General features: G+C 41.2%; 1 protein-coding gene across 2 annotated transcripts in view; it reads left to right on the top strand.

The window, feature by feature from the left end:
* Positions 1 to 4,422: 4,422 nt before the first annotated feature.
* LOC107216002 (protein cordon-bleu-like) overlaps positions 4,423 to 19,974 on the top strand; it is a 58,801-nt gene continuing 43,249 nt past the window's right edge. The window contains exons 1-2 of one of the 2 annotated variants that reach the window (XM_033512162.1): positions 4,423 to 4,610; positions 4,869 to 4,931. In XM_033512162.1, coding sequence (XP_033368053.1) covers positions 4,888 to 4,931 — 44 coding nt within the window. In that variant the 5' untranslated portion in view covers positions 4,423 to 4,610; positions 4,869 to 4,887. Of the gene's footprint in view, positions 4,611 to 4,735; positions 4,932 to 19,974 lie in introns of those variants that run through there. The other variant, XM_033512160.1, reaches the window with a different exon arrangement.

The raw sequence follows: 19,974 nt of genomic DNA, 5'->3' as shown, positions 1-19,974 counted from the left end.
CCCTGCCCTGCATACATATTCTGAAATACTTTCCTAAGAGAAACGAACCCCCCTCCCCCTTCCAGAGTATTTTTACATGACACGATAGTGCTCAATCTGCCCTGCAGCTCCTAAATGTCAGCATTTGGCCAGGACTGCATGACACAACCTCTTGTCTTCAGTGCTGCTCCATCCCTCTCTCCACTGCTTTCCAGATCACACCACAGTTTTAAGGCAGGAGTGAATGGTCAAGCATGGTTTTCTTGAGGAGCCTTTTCCATGCCGGAATGGAGGGGCAAGAGCCTCTAGTTTTCTTCACCACACTCAGTGATACTTTTTTCTAGGTCTTAATCCCAAAAACCCACTAAAATTTTCACTGACTTCAGTTAGTTTTGGGAGCTAAAAGGGATCTAAAGGGATCCCTGTTATCCAAAACAGAATGGGTTGAGAGATAGCAAGATGAAGGACAAACTTCAGTATTTCTACATACACAGAAGACAATTATCTGATAATTTAGAAATAGCATGAACTATCTCAGCAAAAGCTACAAAAACCTCTATCTGTATCTATATCCATGTGCTCTTTCAGATGGCTTGTCATATTTTCATGTGATTAGTATGTTTTTTAGTTCTTTCTTTGTGATCCTCAATTGACATCACAGACAGTTTAGACATAAGTGTCTAAAAGATGAAGAAAACCAAAATGCTGTTCCAAAACCCCCAGGTTGTCCAGGGCAAGAACCATCTTTGCTGTCTTGCAGGTGCTGTGCAAGTGCAATTTAGCACTGAGTCCCAAAGGAGGCTTCTCAGCCCCACACAAAACAAATAAAAAGAACAAAAAATAAAGCAGAAACTTGTTGGCAATTTGCTATGTGACTAACGGCAGATCCAAGCACCCTTGTTCCTTGTTCCCCCTTGAGTGCCTCACTCATCAAGCCATGGTGCCTTTCTGAAGCAAATTCAACCTCTTCAGTGGTGTTCAGATAATGTATTAGGCTGTTATGGATCAGCAATGACACTATACTTCTTCAAAACTAGTAAATCTTTTTATTTGTTATTTTGACTCATTCCTCTAAAAATGCATATCATTTGCTCTCAGCTAACAAAAATAATAGGGCATGTAGGACCAACACCCAAAACAAATTTCTGAATAATGGGTGCTCTGAGACTTAAGGAAAAGACCCAGCAAGCCCTGAAAATCAAACTTCCTGTCTATTTTTTTCCTTTTCACCATGGATAGCAAAATAAAAGAATTTTGTAAGCTTGAGGCTACACAACTCCAATTACTATAATTAAACAGCCATGAATTTTATGATTGCACAGTAAGTCAACCCTCTTACAGGGACTAATGCTTAAATTGCAACTTCTAGATTGCTTAAAATGGGAAAAAGACTAATGTGGTTAACAAAGTTTGCTATTAACTGAACCTAACCACAATAACTAACTTCTATTCAAAATTTCTTCCTGCTATAAATTTGGCTTTGTTATTTTTACTTTGGTTTTTAGGCTCAAAACTGGTTTTCAATTCTAGGATGATCCTCAAACAGCTAAATAATAAAAAGAGATTATGTGTTTGACTAGAAAAAAGGCTTGGTTAACTGGTGTATGTTAGCTAATGCTGAGCTAATTTAAAGCTCTTTTTGCTATATAAACAAATCCTTCGGTATTAGACTTGTCTTACTAGATTCCTTACGTGTTCAGTTACGTTTATACTACAAACTCAAATTCCTGAAATATTGCAGGCCAGTTTTAGCAGAAGAAAAATGTAGCCTTTAAGGGTTGATTCAGTAATACTACTAGCAGTGAAGGTGAAGAAAATAGGAATAAGGTTTTGAAAACTGTAGAAAGGCAGAAATGGAAAATTGCACTAGTGAATAATTGATTTTATTTTTTATTTGTAAAGGCATAAGCTATTTTACAGCAGGAATTTTGTCATCTGAGTGAATTGATTTGCTTAGAAAATATATTGAAGAGGTCCATCAAAACAGAGATGAAGCTCTACCAACAGGAAAGGGTTAAACAAACTGGGAGTGCTGAACATGCCAGTCTCACAATTTTATGACACTGGCAAATACTCATATAGCCCCACTCCAAACTAATGCCCTTTGCCTAAACAAAGGAGCATAGCACCCTGATTGTGGGGATTACAATGCACACTAGAAACAGCCCCTTTGCCCTTTTTAAGAGGGACATACAGTGCCAAACAGCCTAGCGAAAAACAGATTCCCATGTTGCATCACACAGTGTACTCCTCACATTTCACTCAGATTTCCATCAGATATACGGGACTAAAGAATGGGGGACATGGGCACTTGGCCCCACTGGTGCTCTGGAGACACAAGATCATGAATTTGATAATTAATAGGTTTTCACTCTTTTGATATGCTGTACAAAAAGAAGGGAATACAATAAGCAAATACTAGTTTGATGTTTTGTACTTTACACCCTGCTCAGCTACAGCTGAGACAAGGGAAGTTCTTTTGGTGTAGTTTGCTAATGATGCAGATGTGGAAAGGTTTGGGTCTTTCTGCAGAGGATTTTGTGCCTGTGCAGCTTTAGCAACTGTTCTAGAATAGGGAAGAGTTCATTAAGACGTAGGAGTAAAAACAGGAGATGAAAAATGACTGAACAGATGATGAACAGAGCTGTGAAATCAAGTTCCCATGAGTTAATAGATGACCATTCAGTCCTGGAGCTATGAAAATTGACAGTGTGCAGTGACTGAACCAATCCACTTGCAAAATAAAGTATGTAGCCTAGCCTATTTATTTTCATAAAGGTGCAAATTAAGATCATAAATGTGGCTCATTACCACAGCATGTGGCTCAGATGACCAGGGTAATTATTGAGCTGGTGACTCAGTCAACTTCTACCCGTGGTAACAGGGAAATTAGAGATAAATGTTTTGCTTCTGCAAATCTGTGTTTTATTTCTCTACATACAACTAGGACAGGCAGCTGCCTCCTATAGGCCATCTGCACATGTGGGGTCGGAGAGAAGGGACTGGAAGCCAGCACTCTTAAATCTCTGCTGAGGAGATGGGAATTAAGGGGAGACTTCAAGTTGTCAAAAGTAAGAGAAGACAACATTAAGGATGACTATAGCACAAGAAATGTTCTGTTATACACTGGGATAAATATATAGAAACTGGTATTTTCACCATAATGCAAAAGCCTTGGTAGACAAAGGTGGACATTTACAATGATCTCCCAATCATGCACTGCAGAAAGCATGAACATGCCTTTCATTTCTCTGTTACTTGCAAATTAATCCAATGTCTGAATGTTTCAAAGCATTTTCAATCTCCCTGAGGTGTGGTTTTCTTGCATATGGCAACGCCATCAGTCACATGCAGCTTCTGACCCGTTTGCCAAGTCTTGCTAGCTGAGGAAGCAGCTCTCACTTTGGAGCCAGAGAAGCTGCTTGCATCTACTCTGTGTGGTTACTGACCTGGGCAAGACACTTTCTGATGGACAGAGTATACAAAAATACAGGCTCAAGACTGAAGGGATGGAAGGGTTTGGGGAATCGGGTGACTATCACCAAGGCAGCCAGGTGAAAAGACATGTAAAGCAGCAGCTCAGTTCCTCATTCGGATTTCTTACTGTAACTTTAACTTCACTGTAGCCTGCTCCTGGTTCCGGTGTTAGCTGGTGGCCTGACCTGCCTGTTGTCTCTGCCATCGTCCCACTGTGGGCGGGAAAGCAACGTGACACAAAAGGAGAGGAGCAGAGAAACTCCTGAAATTCCTGGAGAAGCTAGGCTGCCCAACGCCAGGCGTGCCGGGCTGAGTGCACACACAACAGTAGTGCCTGTCAGACTCCCTGCCTCCAGCCTGGTTTTGCTTTCGCACACAGGTGTAGCAGTCGATATTCTGGGAAAAAGGCGGGGGGGAGGGGGGGGGGGTGTGGATATATTCCTGAAACAAAAAATACAGATTTTAACGCGATGCCCACGTTTCCACGAAGACTTGCCGCTGTGCACCCCGCACCGCCCGGGGAGTGGGGCTGCCTTCCCCATGCTGGGCTCGTTCCGCAGGAGGAAAACCCAGGGACACCCACAACCGTCCAGCCCTTCTTCCTGATCACAGCCGCTGCTAATTTTAAAAGTTGTTTGTGCCGCCTCCGAGAGAAAAAAAAAATAAATGTCTGTAACAGAGGTGCCGAGAACAGGCCGTAAGCGGCAGAGCCAGGGTGTAAGGCTGAGGAAAAGCCTCTGCTCCTCGCGGGGCTCAGTGTAGGGCACAGTCGCCCAACAAGCGCTGGGTTTGCCAAGTTCGTGGGAAAAGAGACAAAGGAGCAAGCGCTGGTGGGGATTTGTCGCTTTGCCGCTCTTGTCCGCCGGCTGTTACCCCATCCCCTCCACTCCCACGCCGTGGTGTGGGCGGCGTGGGCGGCCGCCCCGGCAGTGCCCGCGGGGGAGACCGCCGTGTTTGCGTTTGTGACGGGCAGTCACATGGAAACCGGCTCGCAGCGCCCCCGCACTCCCGCGCTGCCCGGGCAGCGGCCGGCCGAGCCCTGCCGCGCCGGGAGCTCCGCCGCCTGCCTCTGGCCCCGCCGTGCCCGGCTGCGGTCTGGCCGGGCAGCCCGAGTGTGAGGGCTCGTGGCGCGGCGCCGCTTCCCGGCCGGCCGGGTAAGGCGGGCGGGGGCGGCCCCGGCAGCGCATCCATGCCCGCAGCACGCGGCCGGGCTGGGCAGCCGTGGGCGGCGGCGGCGGCCCGGGCAGTGCCGCCCGGCAGCGGGGCGGGGAGCGGGGAAGGTGGGGGCGAGGGAGGGGGCGAGGGCGGCTCTCACTCCTGTACTCTCCTCTCTTATCTCCTCCTCGGTACCCCCGCCTCCGACCTTCGCCGCTGCCGGGATCGCGTCTTGCACCGGCCTGTCCTCCGAGAAGTGGCGAGGGGGGCCCGGCCATGGAGACCCTCGTGCGCCCCGGGGCCAGCAAACCCCCTACAGGGTAAGCTCCGCCGGGACCCGGGTCGGACCGGCCGCCACTCCTCTCCACGGGCGGGAGTGGCTCCGGACGGCGACGGCGGCCGTGCTGGCCGGCGGGCCGCGGTGCATTCCCTCCGTCCCGCTTCCCTCTGGGGCGCCGAGCAGGTGTCGGCGTCCGGCCCTCTCGGAGCACGGCCCGGGGACGGAGGGGGCACAGCGGAGAGCAGGGGGCGGCAGCGCGGTGAGCTTGGCTGCAAAAAGGTCAGGAGCAGGAGAAAGTGCCTGTTCCGCCTTTGCCCTGCGGGAGGGGCGCCCCGGCCCAGCTGCGAGACCGGAGAGCCGGTTCGGTTCGGGGTTTGTTTTCTTCAGAGGGTGGCTCTGGGCTGCCCTGCGGGACAAAGGGCAGCCGCTGCTTGCAGCTCCCGACCCGCGCCACCGGGGCTGGAAGGGACGCTGGCAGGGAGGGAGCCGGAGCCGGGGCCACGGCGGGGCTCGGGGAGGACCCGTCCGGCTGAGGGTGCGGGGAGCCCCCGCGGCCGCAGAAGGTCTCGCCCATACGCCCGTCTGTCCGAGCGCCAGGACGCAGCTGCCAAAAGGCTTTGAAAGGTTTATTCAGCCGTCGGTCTCAGCCCCATCGCACGGCCGCGGCAGAGGAAGGAAGAGCACTGCTAACCGCGAATTAAATAATAATAACCTCGGACCAAAATTGTCCGAGGTTGGTGAGAGACAACCCCCCGGTGCCAGAGAGACTACTCCCACCGGTGCCTCTTGCCTTTAGTGGCAGGCACCGCTCTCGCAGCACTAAGTAGCGGTCAGCCCGAGTGCAAACCGCGGGAGGGTTAGGGGTTGTTCAAGAGAACAGACAAGTAGAAGATATGCCAGCAGTGGAATTTATTAGTCCGTTAATTAAACGACGAGAGTAGCAGCACGATGAGGTCCTAAGTAATCTCTTTTGTCAGACCAAAAGCTGGGCAAGTTTTAAGAGCTGCACTGTCTGCTCACAGCAATTTACTGCTCTACTTCACACTGTCTGCGCAGACTGAAAGAGACTGTGATTCCTTCAGCAGGTTTTTTATTTTTAGTTCAAATGTTTATATCATAAATTTATTTTCAGTAAAGTAGGAAACAGCTCTAAAGTATGTGCTAGTCGGCTATAGTAGTTTTGTTCAGTTTCGTTTCCTTAGTTTGTGTTTAATAGAGAACCTTGCACTCTACACAGAAAGTGGTACAGGGAGCCAGGAGCGAAGAAAAGATGCCATTGCTAGTGCTGCAGTAATGAAACAGTGTGTGCCATGTCTCTTTGACTTGCAGAGTAGTACATAGCTTGCTGCTCTTTTTGTAAACAAAATACTTAATTCTAGCTGAAAATGAACCTGTTTGATCATGACCTTTTAGGCTAGCCTGCCAGGAAGGGTGGTAGATGTAAGGTGCCTCCCCTTTCTGTATTTAGTTGATGTAACAGTATAGCTGCTTTCTAAAATCCTGATGAAGAGAGGAGATCTATGGTGCCAATTCACATGTGTACTTTGAAGAGTAATTCAGATGCAGTGCTGACTAAAAATTTGTCTCAACTGCTAGTGGACAGCTAGGTATCCAAAGATTAATTTTAAAAGTTTAATTAGCAATGGGAATGCATGCCATTGGTGCATCTCAGAGAAGGGCCTGGAGGCATATCTGAATAAAACTCCCGAATCCTTTGCAACCAGTTTCATCTGTGTAAACTTGTCCACAGCCAGACTCGGATATCATGTTCATGAACAGAAATTACAGTAACTGCATTAACTTCAGTCATAATGCTGCTGACATGGCTCAAGGAGATGAATCCAATCATAGGGTGCAGATGCACTTGTGATATTATGTAACAAAGTGTGTGGGTGCTAATATGGTCATGTGGAAGCTGATGGCAACACTGTGGTGTGCACCATGGGGAGACTGTCTGTTTTATCTGTGCTCATTTCATCCTTGAATTACTTTGTGTTGCCTTTTCTTTAAAGTCTGACCTCACCAGCCTGGATGTGTCCATGCTGTTAGCAGGGGACGTCACTGAGTAATTCTCAGAGTTGCTATCATCCATACTGGACACTGGTAGATGTTTGATCCCTAATCAGATTTTACTCCCTCAGTGATGAAATCTGTTAGGGTCAAGAAAGTGCAGCAAGAGCACAGCTTTGTTCTTTTTGGTTTCCATACGAATCCAGACGTTAGCTGCACCTGTGGAGCGTGGCTGAGGACCTCCGGCTGTTAAGGAAGTTGTGACAAAAATACCTTCTTTTCATGGCAGAAGACTATGCTATACATGTTTCCAGCTTATTGATTGGCTTAGCTTGCAATTATGAAAGAGAGATTAAAATGAAGGTAGCTTCACAATTTCTAAAAAAATTTAGGCAGAGCTGTTTTGTCTCAATGTAAATCATTAACAGCAACATAGTTACCTTCCCTTGTTAAACAGTGAACAAATTTTAATGTATCATTTTGTGTAAGGTAGAGCAGCTCTGCTGTGTGCTTACGCAGCTAAATCGATATGTGCATTCCATGGCACAGCTCCTTGAAAATTATGCATTTAAATGTAGGATACTGTTGGTTTGGGTTTTTTTTATTAAATGGCAAAGGAAAAAGTGCACTTTGTGCTGGTGTTGCAGGGTTTTTCTAATTTTTTGGTTTCAAAAATAAATGTAGACTTCAGAACCGATAATTTTGTTATTACTGATTGCTAGGCATAAGTTTTTTTAAAAGCTTTACTAAGTTCATAATGCTTTATGTAATGAACATGTATTTTGATTTATGAAAGTGAATTTAAGACAATCAGTAGCAACAGCAGAAGTTATGATTTACTCTGTGATTATGCAATGGATACTAAAAGACAAATACACTTTTTAAAGTATCTTTCTTTTGTATCTGCCCGTTTTTCATTAGGGGGAGCAGAGAGAATCTTCACTGGGTGTTTCAGTTGGTTTCTTTTTTCACCATAATTTGCCATAACATAATTTATTTGGTCATAAATGGCACTGCAAGCTCAAGTATCAGTTCTGTTCTGCTCTGTTAGGAGCCTTGGAAAAAACAAAGAATCTTCCCTGGCCACTGAAGGCATCTTCATCTCCCACAGAAGCCAGCAGTTTATGGATCCATCTTCATGCCTGTGTCTGAGCACAGAAAAGCTTCTTCTGGAGTCTGGCAAATGTAGGGAAAGCCTCTGTATTAATTGGGATATATGAGTGTTTTCTCTCTAGCTCACCTCCAGGTATTGCACAATTTAGGGTAAAAAGAAACATGTAATTAGTTTTTAATTGCATACCTGAGCAATTTGTATATGTTTTCTATGTTTTGTATTTATATTATTTCTGTGTAGTGTGCAGAGTTTTGGATGGCAAAGGATTGCAATGACTGCAATCAGAAATGTAGAGCAGCACTGCATTAAAATCACAGAGTGGTTTGGGTTGAAAGGGACCATAAAGATCATTTCATTGCAGCTCTCCTGCTGTAGTCAGGGACACCTTCCAGTAGACCAGGTTCCTCAAAGTCCCATCCAGTCTGGCCCTGAACACTGACAGGGTTAGGATATGCACAGCTTCCCTGGGAAACCTGTGTCTCATCACATGGTAAAAAATTTATTCCTAATATCTCATCTAAAACTCCTCTCTTTTAGCTTAAAGCCATTTACCCTTGTTCTATCCCTGCATGGTAGAAACTTTCAAGATTGCTGCCTTGTCTAGCTTGCCTAGACCAGCTGCTAAACTGGCACTCGTGCTTTTGGCATTGGCCTTCACATTGTTCCATTATTTGTATCTGCACCGCTCCTGCACAGTTCAGTTGATTCACTTCACTTCTTGTGTGTCTATCTGAGACAGGGAGCCTCCCTGTGATGCATTTTTCTGGCACCACCATCAACACTAACCAGTCTTCCTCTCAGTCTGGGCCCAAAGTATTTATGTGTCAGTGGAGATACATCACATTAAATAAAACTCTGTTAGTAATGACAGAAGAATTGTGCTTGCTAACACATAGAATGAAACAAGGCAATTTTTTCTGTGTTTGGTACCTCAATATGAATGAAACTGTTAGGCTAATATACTGTAACAGGTCTGTATTTTCAGTCATGACTAATATCTCAGGATTACTGAAGATAAGAATACTAATTGTAAGAGTAAAACAAATGGCAACATAAATGCAATGCAATCCAGTTCTGACAGCAGTTCCTTCTGAAGTCCAGGCCCCTATTTCTCATATCTTATTTTTCCTTTATTTTTTTTCCCTTTTCTTTCAGAAACCTGCCACATTAGAGAATGAAGGGGCTATAAAATCTCTTTCATCTCTAATGTCTAGAATATTTTGGATTTGTTTTGACTTTCCACATCTCCCAATTGTGTCTCATTATTTTCTTCCTATGTAATCTTTTATATTCTTTTACCTTGCTATTTTATGCCAGTCCTGCCACTATTAGATGAAATTGAACCTTCTCTTTGTTACTGTCACCTGTCTTAGTTGTTCATGTTCTTTCCCTTAGAATTTCAGTTTCATTTTCCTTCAGGTATTGCTCCTGTAAATTTACATCTTGCTCAAATTGCTAGTCTTCATGGAATCATTTCACTGCTCTGCAGGAACATTTTTTTAGGATAGATTTTACTTACCACCCTGTCTGGGCCGGCTACACCAGTAACAGTCAATTTCAGGAGGCTGCACTAGAGAAGGGGGCATTAATTACAGTTTCAAGTGCTCTCATGGGTACACTTTGAGAAGATACTGGTCCTTAAAGAAAAGCAACTTACTAAATATTTATAATGAAGTCACTTCGATAAATACATGGCTGCTTTGTGTGTAGTTAATCTTGCAAGAGAAGTAGTATATTTCTTTTTGCCAAGTATTTCAGATCCCAATGCATGCTTATGGCCAGAATGAAAGAATTTTTTTCCCCCTTCAAAGGAATATGTGATCTCCTCAATACATGTATTTATTCTTAATCATCTGTCCTCATGTAGACTTCTGTTGTCACATACTTAAATTATCTCACAAGCATTTATGAAGACTTCCTAAACATGTTCATTTGGCTTAAAGAAATATATGTAGAAGACTCCATATAATTTATATAGGCAAAAGTGTGAACACATTTACATGACGAACTCCAAAAGCAGCCAGGAGGCCTATGACAGAGTTAAGGAAGTACCTCACTTGTCCTGAATAACAATTCAGTGCCTTGACAAGTGTTCCCCTGGGCTTTAGCTCCTCTGTTAGCATTAGCAAACGCTTGATTTTCTGGCAACGACTGTGTTCTCCATACTGCCACTTTTTGTGTTGCTCTGGCATTGTGATTTCCATGAAAATTTTCATTTTTCATACTTTAATGCTGCTTCTAAGAGAATGACAGGCCTTTAGAAATTGTTTTTTTCCATAGCGGGTTAAGCCAGTTTATGCATGAGAAACTGGGAACTTGCAAAGACTTCCAATCCATGTTTCCAGCTAAAATTATGATTTAAGGATCTTTTAAAAATGTCTGCATTTCCAGGCCATGGAAATTACAATGCTTATTAAGATATGAATCATCTTAATAGAGAGAGTTTTTCCAGAGCTGTTAGTCTCCCAGTGAGCCAGACTACTTATCATTAAGGAAGTGATGCTGGGAATAGCGTACTGTTGTCAGAGTTGCAGCATGAGAGTGTCAGTGATGAGGCAGGGACTTGACCCACCCTAAGGAACAAGTCACAAAGCTGTATGGCAGGGCTGTGCTCTAAAGGCACTGATGCAAAGCATCTCATACCCACTTTAGTCCCCTAATAGCAGGAAATATGTCTTTTCAGTTTCATTAATCCCTCAGCTAATTAGCTTGCCTCAAGTGCTGTGCATTTGTGCAGAGAAGTTGTCATAACCTGAGAAAGGGAAAAAAAAAAGTATTGGGAATGTTTTTTCTATGTTCTTTTGTTCTTACTATAGCTTCCAAATTCAAAGTGTCTGTGGGACCATAAAATTAATTTCTTCTTCCTGCAAATTCAGCATGGTATTTGTATGTTAAGCTGTGTTTTGTATGTTCCTTGCAATGTTGAAAGTATGGAAGAGAGTTGTCAGTCTCTATAGTTTCAGTGATGAAATGTGAGTTACAAAGCTTTCTCTAGTAGTCAAAAAATGATGCAACCTGGGTATTCTTTTTTTTTAGACATGGTGAGCATCATTAAAGCAGGTAGGAAAGGTGCAGTCTGGCCTGAGGTACTTGCGGATGTCCAGTAGACTGCATTTTCGGGTTTGGTTCTGTGTTCTTCAGTGTCTTGTTTTTATTAAAGGTGGTTGACCTGTGCATAAGTGTTTAAGGCTGGTCTATGAGCTCTTCTGCCTCCTTCTCTTTCAATGTCTCTGTGGTGTGTGCAAAATGGAACAGCTCAGTAGAGTGAATGGAGAATCCCTCTCCTAAGTAATCATCAATCAGGTAATTAGGGAACTCTCTTACAGAGAACCCACATTCAAGGATTTACTTGGCAATGAAGCGCTGAGGATTAATCTTGCAGTAGAGTTTTTACTACACCGAATAGCTAGGACCACACTGCAGCCTGAAGTCCTTTTTCCTTTGAGTGGGAAGCCAGACAGATGCGAGCCTCAGTATTCCTGAAGCTGTTGTATTGTAGTTGGTAATTCTGTAACAAGCTCTTACTAGTGTCTCAAAGGCCAGAGAAAAGACAGTCTTCCTCAGCTGCACTCGTGTTGTGGCACTAACAGTGAAAACTTCCTTTCTTCAAAAAAATAAATAGGTAACATGCAAAATCATCCCTCTGACATGGAGCTTGAGCAAGAAAATTACATTTTGTATTATCAGTGTTCTAAATATAGTCATACTGTTAAGGTTCCAACAGCAAAATCCAAACTATCCAGAAGTACTTAATCAGATAAGTGTTACTTTACGTTTTCACCAAGAGTGACTAACAATCAGTGTGATTCTCTGTTTGCTGTGCCTACTTTCCTTTTGTGTGTTGGGCTCATTGACTGTTACTGGGGTGTTATTGTGGAGCTAAAACTGTTGGTTTTCAGTAATCAGGGGTTAATGACTTTTTTTTTTGAAGACCACACAAATAGAGATTTAAAATGGGTAACATTAGTGGTTGATGAGATGCTTTCTGAATTTTCAAATGTTGTTTCCATAAACATTCTTGTTACTATTCATAAGCAAGATGATATAAAACCTTTTATAAAATGTTTTAATGTTTAATGTTAATTTAACGTTTTTAAAAACATTACTGCTTTTCAGTCATATTTCAGTGGCTTAGTTAAACTAAAGAACAATAAAATTCAAGGGCCTGAGTACAAATGCACCACTGATGATGAGCTGTTGCCATCTCCAAAGTCTGATGATCATTCCTCTTAGTCTGCTGGTCCTCTTTTCTCTGAAAAGGCAGGGTTCTTGTTTTGGTTGTGGTTTGTTGTTTTTTTGAGGTGGCAGGAAGGACACATGATGTTTCTCCTTTGTATTTGTGTTACGTGATGCTGGGAGATGGTGTGGTGGTGGCTTGAGCAGGAGTTCGTCCTCTGAGGTTGTGTGGAGGTCCCCATGCTCTAGTATATGTAAATCCACCAGTCACAGAATCATCTCAGTCAAGGCCAATATCTCCAGGGACACAAGAGGAAAGCTCTGTTTTAGATTATCTAGATGACTTCTGTTTTACAAGCTCATTTATTCCTTCTTGCTCCATGCATCCCACAGGTGGGCATTCTCCAGTGTTCACCCTGGAGATTTGTTGGGTGCTACAGCAGCAGTTTTCTGATGTAAAAGAAAAATTAACTAGTAAATTCTGCTCAAACCCTTTAAAACAGACATCTTTTGTTATGTAGAGTTATTGTTTGTGATAACAACATTTTCCATGCATTAGTAGGTTTGAAAAGATAAATAAAACTAGAAGTTCGTTTACAAAAAAAACCCATATTCTTTCAATTTTTTCCTTACTTCTGTGCTTAGATTACTTTCCTTTCTTTACTTTTTATGTTTAAGGTCGGTATCTTGCATAGGCAGCAAAAATACCTCCTAGATAAATACATCGAGCATGGCACAACTGCTGTTACTGTGCACAGGACATATATTTTCTCCTCTGTTTTTGTCTGAGTTTGCCAGGAGGGCAGTCTCCAAAATCAATAAACAGTTTCAGACAAATGGGTTGAAAAAACATTTTCTATGCTTTTCCTCAATATGCTTTTCCTGTGGCAGTGCTTTATTTCTGAATCTCTCAACAATGGTTCAGGGTGTTGAGGGGGCAATATCTTGGTGCAAATCCAGATTCCTTCTGTTTCTTTTTGTGGTTTTGAGTTAGGTTTTATTTTTTCTGTTTTTTTTTTTTTTTCTTTTGAATAACTTCTCATGGCACTTTTGGAACCAAGCCTACATTTTTTATGGATAATAAATAAATTGCTACTGGTTTCCCTGGGGGTACAGCTCACGTTTCAGTGTCAACAGGTTTTTCTGCTCTAAGGGGGCTGGTTGTGCTGCTTGTGGTCATTCAGAGGAATGCTTGCTGCTGGGACAAGGCTTTCTTCTTGGGAAGGAGGCCACCCTTTGGCTTTTGCCATGATTAAAATCTTTATACTGTGACACCTTCAGGTGCTGCTAAGACTGACTCTCCCAATTAATTAAATACAGCTACAATTAGGTCAGATCATGTTGCTAAACTGACAGTGTAGTAATTAACACAGTTATTTATTTTGGTTGCTTTTAATAACCTGTTTCTTTTCCTCTGATGATCTGGAGAGTCACTTGGTCATGTCACACAACACAGAGCAGCATCACATGTTAAAATAATGTTATATTGTCAGATGTGCACAGCCTTGTGCTTTCTGAGACATGGAGTCTTTTTGTTGTCTTATTTTATGGCTTCTTAAGGTCTGTTGTGCAGCTTCATTCCCTGGGTAGTGACTTGTTCTGAGGGTGACAAACTGGGACCACTCTCTGCTTAGTAAGTCCCCCAACTCTTCAAATTCAAAATCAGCTCTGCAAATTGTCCAACAGTGGGCTGTGTGTCAAAGTAGACTTGCCTGAGCCCAGGCTGACATAGGGATCATAGGGAGCAACCAGAGTGTGGGAGGAAATTGTTCTCCAACTCCATCATATCTTCTGTAAACCAGAAGATGTTTTTATTCCTGCTCTTACACAAGCACGTCAAGGATTACTATCTTCTGATCAAGTTTATTATTCCTAAATATGTGTTGGTGTGGAATTGCTTCTTATTATTAAACCTACCTTTTCTGTTACAAGAAAAACTCAGATGTTGAATATGATGAATAGAGGATCCAGGATCAAATGTAAAATTGAAAGAAGTCATCTTTTACATGAGTCATTACTTAACAGAATTTTAAGTGCAGAGATTTCTGGATTTTCCAAATCACCTGTGTAGGTAGGAGAAGGATAAAATTTACACTGCATTTTTAAAAAATCAATTTAATTTGCTTGTTTGTTTGTTTTTTTTTCCCTTCACCTCAAGTCCTATAGATTGTACTAACTTTATAAAATAGTTCAGGAAAGACTACCTAAGCACAGCCCTGTTGATGATTAAACCATGTCATGATGACAGTAAAGTTGCTTTTCTTCCTAACTTCCTAGCAAATACTTGAATTCCCCTTCCAACTTTTATATGGATTTGTAAGAAACAAGAGAACACCTTCCTGAAAGTGCAATTAATTATTCTGCAACAAGTATTTACTTGGTTTTCAACTTTGCAGGTATCAGGAAACATTACTCTTCTAGACAACATTGATTATAATTGTGGTATAGAATTCTTTCTGAAGAAGACAAATTGTGAATTTTGGGACTATTTGAGTACCAGTGGGTCCAAGCTGTTCTTTGATTTTCTTTGCTTTTAGTAGTTGTATTTCACAAATAATAATGTCTCAGGTGATTTTACCTTGATACCAGGATCAAAATACAGGGTCTTCCCTCTCCTGGCTCAGATGTAATGTTTCTTTCTATTTCTTGTAACATTTACTATCTTCCGCTTCCAGCCCTATGTAAGACAAAATTTTTTCTTAGAATCACCCTTTTTTTTTTCCCTTATTTTTTTTTTTCTTCCCCTTAAATTTTTATGAAGGCTGTTAGTGTAGCAGTGTACAAAATGACTGCTAAGAACTGAGCAGACTAGGAGCCTGTCTGTCCCCATGGTCTATTAGACTCTATGGGACAGAGCCAGAGAGTCTGTTTGTACTTGTCAGAGAATGAAGAGCAGCAAAAGCAATGGCTAATTGTTTAATGCAAAATTGGAAATGGAACTTTGATCAGCTGCTCTGAAGCAGCATGAATTTATTTGACCTGTTCAGCATGGAGAAGACTGGGCATGGCTATGCTCCCAATGCCTTAATATTCACGTTTTGAGCCGAAGAGCCCTTTGGGTTTGGACTTGCTCTGCTTCATTTGCCAGGCTGAGATGTACAAATCCCAAGCAGCTTGGCTGAAATCTCTGGGTCTGCTCCTGCGTCAGACAGGTATGAGAGGGACCAACATGGTCTTCAGTTGGACAGATAGGGAAATACTTGATCTTGCCTTACAGAGATTCAGTTTTGTTTTATATTAAAGTAACAAAAATTTGGTATCTTATTATAAATAACAAAGGAGGTGGGGTATTTAGGTAAAGATGGAGGAGTGTTGTCTGTCCATTCCTCTATGTGTTCCTTCTGTCCTTCTATAGTTGATTTTCTTTACATGATGGTAAACTTAAAAGTGCCATCTTTCCACCAGTATTCTACAGCTAAAGACCTCTTGTTCACTAACAATATATTGGTCATGCTGGTTAAGGATACAGAGGTCACTTGTTTCTGTTCTCATTTGTTCTTCTTGCAAGATCAATATTGGTTATATTTTTTTTATAAAGCCTACAGCTTGTCTTGCCATTGCACCAGTCATGTTTAAGAGTACTGCTCAGGTATATAGTTGTTTGTTGTTTATTATTGAGCATTCTGAAATTAGCCATAGTTATTTTGGAAAGAAATGTCTTTGCATTCATGTGGTTAAATACCACACTTTCTCCTATTAAAAATGAGATCCAGGTCTACTGGAAAATATTTTACACATATAAAACTGCCTGAAGTATAAAACCTGTTTATACAGATACCATGGATTTCTTGCCATAAAAAACACCGTAAATTCCCCATGCTGCTTCATTTTCATAAGGAGTTACTTGAAAAGAAATATTGCTTGCAGTGAGTTGCCAATTATTTATATAGCAATTTGCTACCTGAGAAAAATTTCAGATTTTTAAATTCTGTTTGATATTGAAGTTATAGTGAGGAAAAAATGTCTGAAACTACTTCATTCTTTGCAGTAGTAAAGTATAGAAGTACTAGTAGTATAGAAGGACTTAAATTTGCCTGGAAAGAAACTGACAATATTGATTTATTATTTTTTTTAAATTTCATTTTATTTATTTTTTAAAGGCATGAGTTTATCTTTTAATTAAAGTGGTGTATCTGTGAAGAGTTTTGAGTCTTTTTTTAATGTAAGTTACCACTCACCTCTATTGTTACAGGACAAACAACTCAGTGCTGTATATGGAATATTAAGCTGTCGTCATGTAAGTAGTGTCCCTGTGCAAAACTTTGGTGCCAGATTTGAATAGGAGGCTACATGCAATGGCTGGGAGCAGAGAGCTCTCTTCTGCCATTATTTGAGAGGACATGCATGTCAGCCTGAAGTACAGATCAACCCTTCAAGCAAATGATCCAGACAGTTGAGAAGGGGAAATATATTCTCTTGCTTCCCTTTTAAAGGCCATTCCCCATTAATGTGCGTAGGAAAAAAAACCAAAAAGGAAGTTCAGTGCCATTCAGCTGTACTATACGGGTACAGTTAAGAGACTAAAAATAGTGCTTTATCTTTCAGCAATGACATAGATTTTCTTACAAAATTCAGGAATTGGAGAATTGGAGACTTTGTGTTTCTTTTGTGCCTGCTAAGGTACCTGTGATTTATTCCACAGTGCTTATCAGAAAATACCTCAATTTTTCATCATTAAATTGTGTGGGTGTAGAAGAGTCCACACAGGAAGCAGTTTTGGAGGCTTTTTTGTGTGATGTTGGTGAGTAGCACCTGTACAACTGCTTGGGAGTGATGTCAGGAAGGATTAGGCTGCAGATGCTCCTTCACAGCTCTAGTCTTTGCATGCAGGTGATCTGGGTAGCAAACCTTCTTACTGATGGGTAGCACAAAGGAGAGCAAGCACGTGGCTTGCTGCCTGTAGAAAGAAACAGATTTTTTTTTTACTCTGCTGGTTTGGTAGGCTCTCTTGGCATTTAAAAGGAAATGTGTAACTATTTTAGGAATCTTAGAAAATGGCAGCATATCTCTGAATTAATGTGTTCGTATTTCTCACCGAGTTATGGTTGGAAGATTCAAAAGTGTGGTTTGGGCAACATATGTTGATTAATACTGGAAATAAATGCTATCCTGTGGGACCTTGCTTCCGAAGCCAGCATGTCCACCGAGTCACACAGCTGTGCCATTCCTTCCAGAATTGTTCTGCAATCTATTTACGTCGAACAAATGTTGCAGTCATGCATGGATTTATGAGGCTAATGATCCGACAGACCATGCAACCTTATAGATTATAAAATTTTCTGTACACAGGGAAGCCATGTGTTCATCAATTAACCTCTCTTTACATAGAGGAGTGGTACTGTTGTGTTCCTCAAAATACATGCAGAAGATGAGAGGCGAGGAATATAACTTTTATTGCTGCACAGTAAGGTGCAGGCATGTTGACACCTGATGCAAACTCAAAATTGCCTGAAATTCTCCACTGGCTTGTATAGCACAGTCAGCGTGTTCATGTGGTTTGGCAGTGCTGCCTGCTGATTTCACAAGTGGTGGAGTTCGGGTCTTCATATTTTTTTTTTTTAAATTGTTGGAAAGTATGTGCACGTTCCTGGGAGCTCAGGGTAAATAGATCTCACTAGGAAAAACACTTGGAAAAAATGAAACTGTCCCTTGATAGTGAAGTCTATTCTTCCTGGCCTTTTTTATTAATTCTCTCTAGCGAGTTTCTAATTTTGTGGCATGACAGAAGAGGAGAACAGCGTCCTTGAACTTGTATCTGGAGTAAAGTTATCGTTTCTTGGGGGCTGCATTATACAAGCATTGGAAGGAGTTTTCTTTGCCATGTTTGTCATCTGACAGCCATGCTCTGCTTGATCTTGTGCTCCTCCGTCCTTCCAGGTCTCGTTTGCAAGCTTGTATCTCTCGGCAAAGCTCTGATTCCCCATGGTTGAAGCAGCACTTTGGTCTTCTAAAATTGTCTTTACAATGACAGCAGGCCAGTAAGTCACAATCTGAGCAGACCCAGGGAGTACGTGTAAAGACACAGCAGGGCATATGGTAAAGGAAAGTTTCAGAAGTCCACAGCTACATAAATTGCTTTCCTCAAGCCACTTGTTTTTTGGTTTTTGTTCCCTGACACCTTTCAGTTCTCTCTTTCTTCTTTCACTGAGCATTACTATCCTGCAGAAGAAGAAAGGAGAAAAATGTTATTCATGAAATAGCAAGTTAAATTTTGTAGGCATAGTAATAATCATAAAGTTTTGTATGTTTATATATAAATTTTACAACCATTGTGTTATAAGAAACAGCTAAACTCCATTGATTTATGCTTATAGGTAGTATACAGACAGGAATAGAATTACTATTTTTTTCTTACTTAATCTAATTCCAGCTATTTTCAAGCTCAGACAATACCAATGTATTGTCTACTGTATACCTTTGTAATTACATAAAACTGATAACAAGCCATATGACCTCTGCATACAGATCTAAATATTGCCATAAATTCATTTATTGTCTGAATGTATCTCTGTGCTTAGATCAGCCTGAAATTCATAATGTGTCATCTTTATTACTTTTTACATAAAGAAATGTATTGTAGTGGAACAGTACATCAATGTACACTTAAATGAGAGACCTGAGTATGTGATAAAGAATTTATTTTTTACATCAAAAATATTTTCATTTTTAATTTTTATTTTAATATTTGCATTTAATACTTCATTTCATTAAGTTATTTCTATCACAAAGTGACATTTGCATGTACACTGTCAAAATGTGAAAAAATATGTATGTACAGATTGAGCAGACAGAGTTTATTGGTCTATTGGTTTAGTAATAGACCTTTTATTCAGTATCTTACCTTTTTCAGCCCATCTCAAAATTTCCTAATAAAACAAGTGAATGTTGTGTAACTTTATGATATGGTTATATAAGTCAGGAAGTTCATTTTTAATAATGAAATTAAATGTAATATGCATTCAGCAGGGACCTTTTTATCTATAAAACCAACTTAGTCTAGAGTGGAAGTTCAGAACTTTACTGCTGGCAGTTTACTTTCAACTTTTCTGGAAAATTAGTGTTTTAATGACTGAATCCAGTTTTGAAAAAACTACTTTTGTGAAAATATGAGATTTTTCACTTTATACTAAAAAAAACCCTGTAATATCTTTAAAATTTTGTCTTCTTAGTGAAAAAAAAATCTAGTTTAAATAATCTGCAGCAAGTTGTTTATTAAGGAAGGGGGACAGTACAAAAAAAATTTTTTTTTACAGATAAAGTTTTATAGCTTTTTTCCCCTCTTTCAAATTTTCCCTGAAATGACCAGAACAAAAAGACTTTTGTTTTATGAAACCTGCTTTTGATTAAGTTGATTGGGTTTTATTTACCTACTTAATCTGAACCATGCTTCTTTCTTATCGTGTAAAGTCTCTTACTGTTGCTAAATATACCCGTGTATTTTAAAGAAGCAAAGCTGTGCGTGAGTATGACCCATTCAGAGCTGGGTTGTAGGGTAGGGAGGGACCTGCTGGTAACCTGAGAGCAAGAGCAGATGCTAAATTAGCAGCTGGATCGTTAGTAAGGAGTCCACAAGTGTCTGCTGGGAAATGATCTTCTTTGGGTGCATGTAGCGTGGGTGTGTGGGTTATTCAGAGTTTCTAGCATCTAGTTGCTCTTTACCCATGACTCAAAGGAAAGTCATGGAGCCATGAGGATTTTTATTTGTGAAGCAACTGGCAGCTTGTTTTTATTGGAAATACTTGCTGCATCTATAAATTGTCATTATTGTGCAGCATTTTCTACT

The sequence above is a fragment of the Parus major genome, chromosome 2 (assembly GCF_001522545.3).
Source record: "Parus major isolate Abel chromosome 2, Parus_major1.1, whole genome shotgun sequence".
Lineage (NCBI taxonomy): Eukaryota > Metazoa > Chordata > Aves > Passeriformes > Paridae > Parus > Parus major.
Note: the sequence above shows the minus strand (reverse complement) of the source record. Positions and strands in the feature narration are given on the sequence as shown.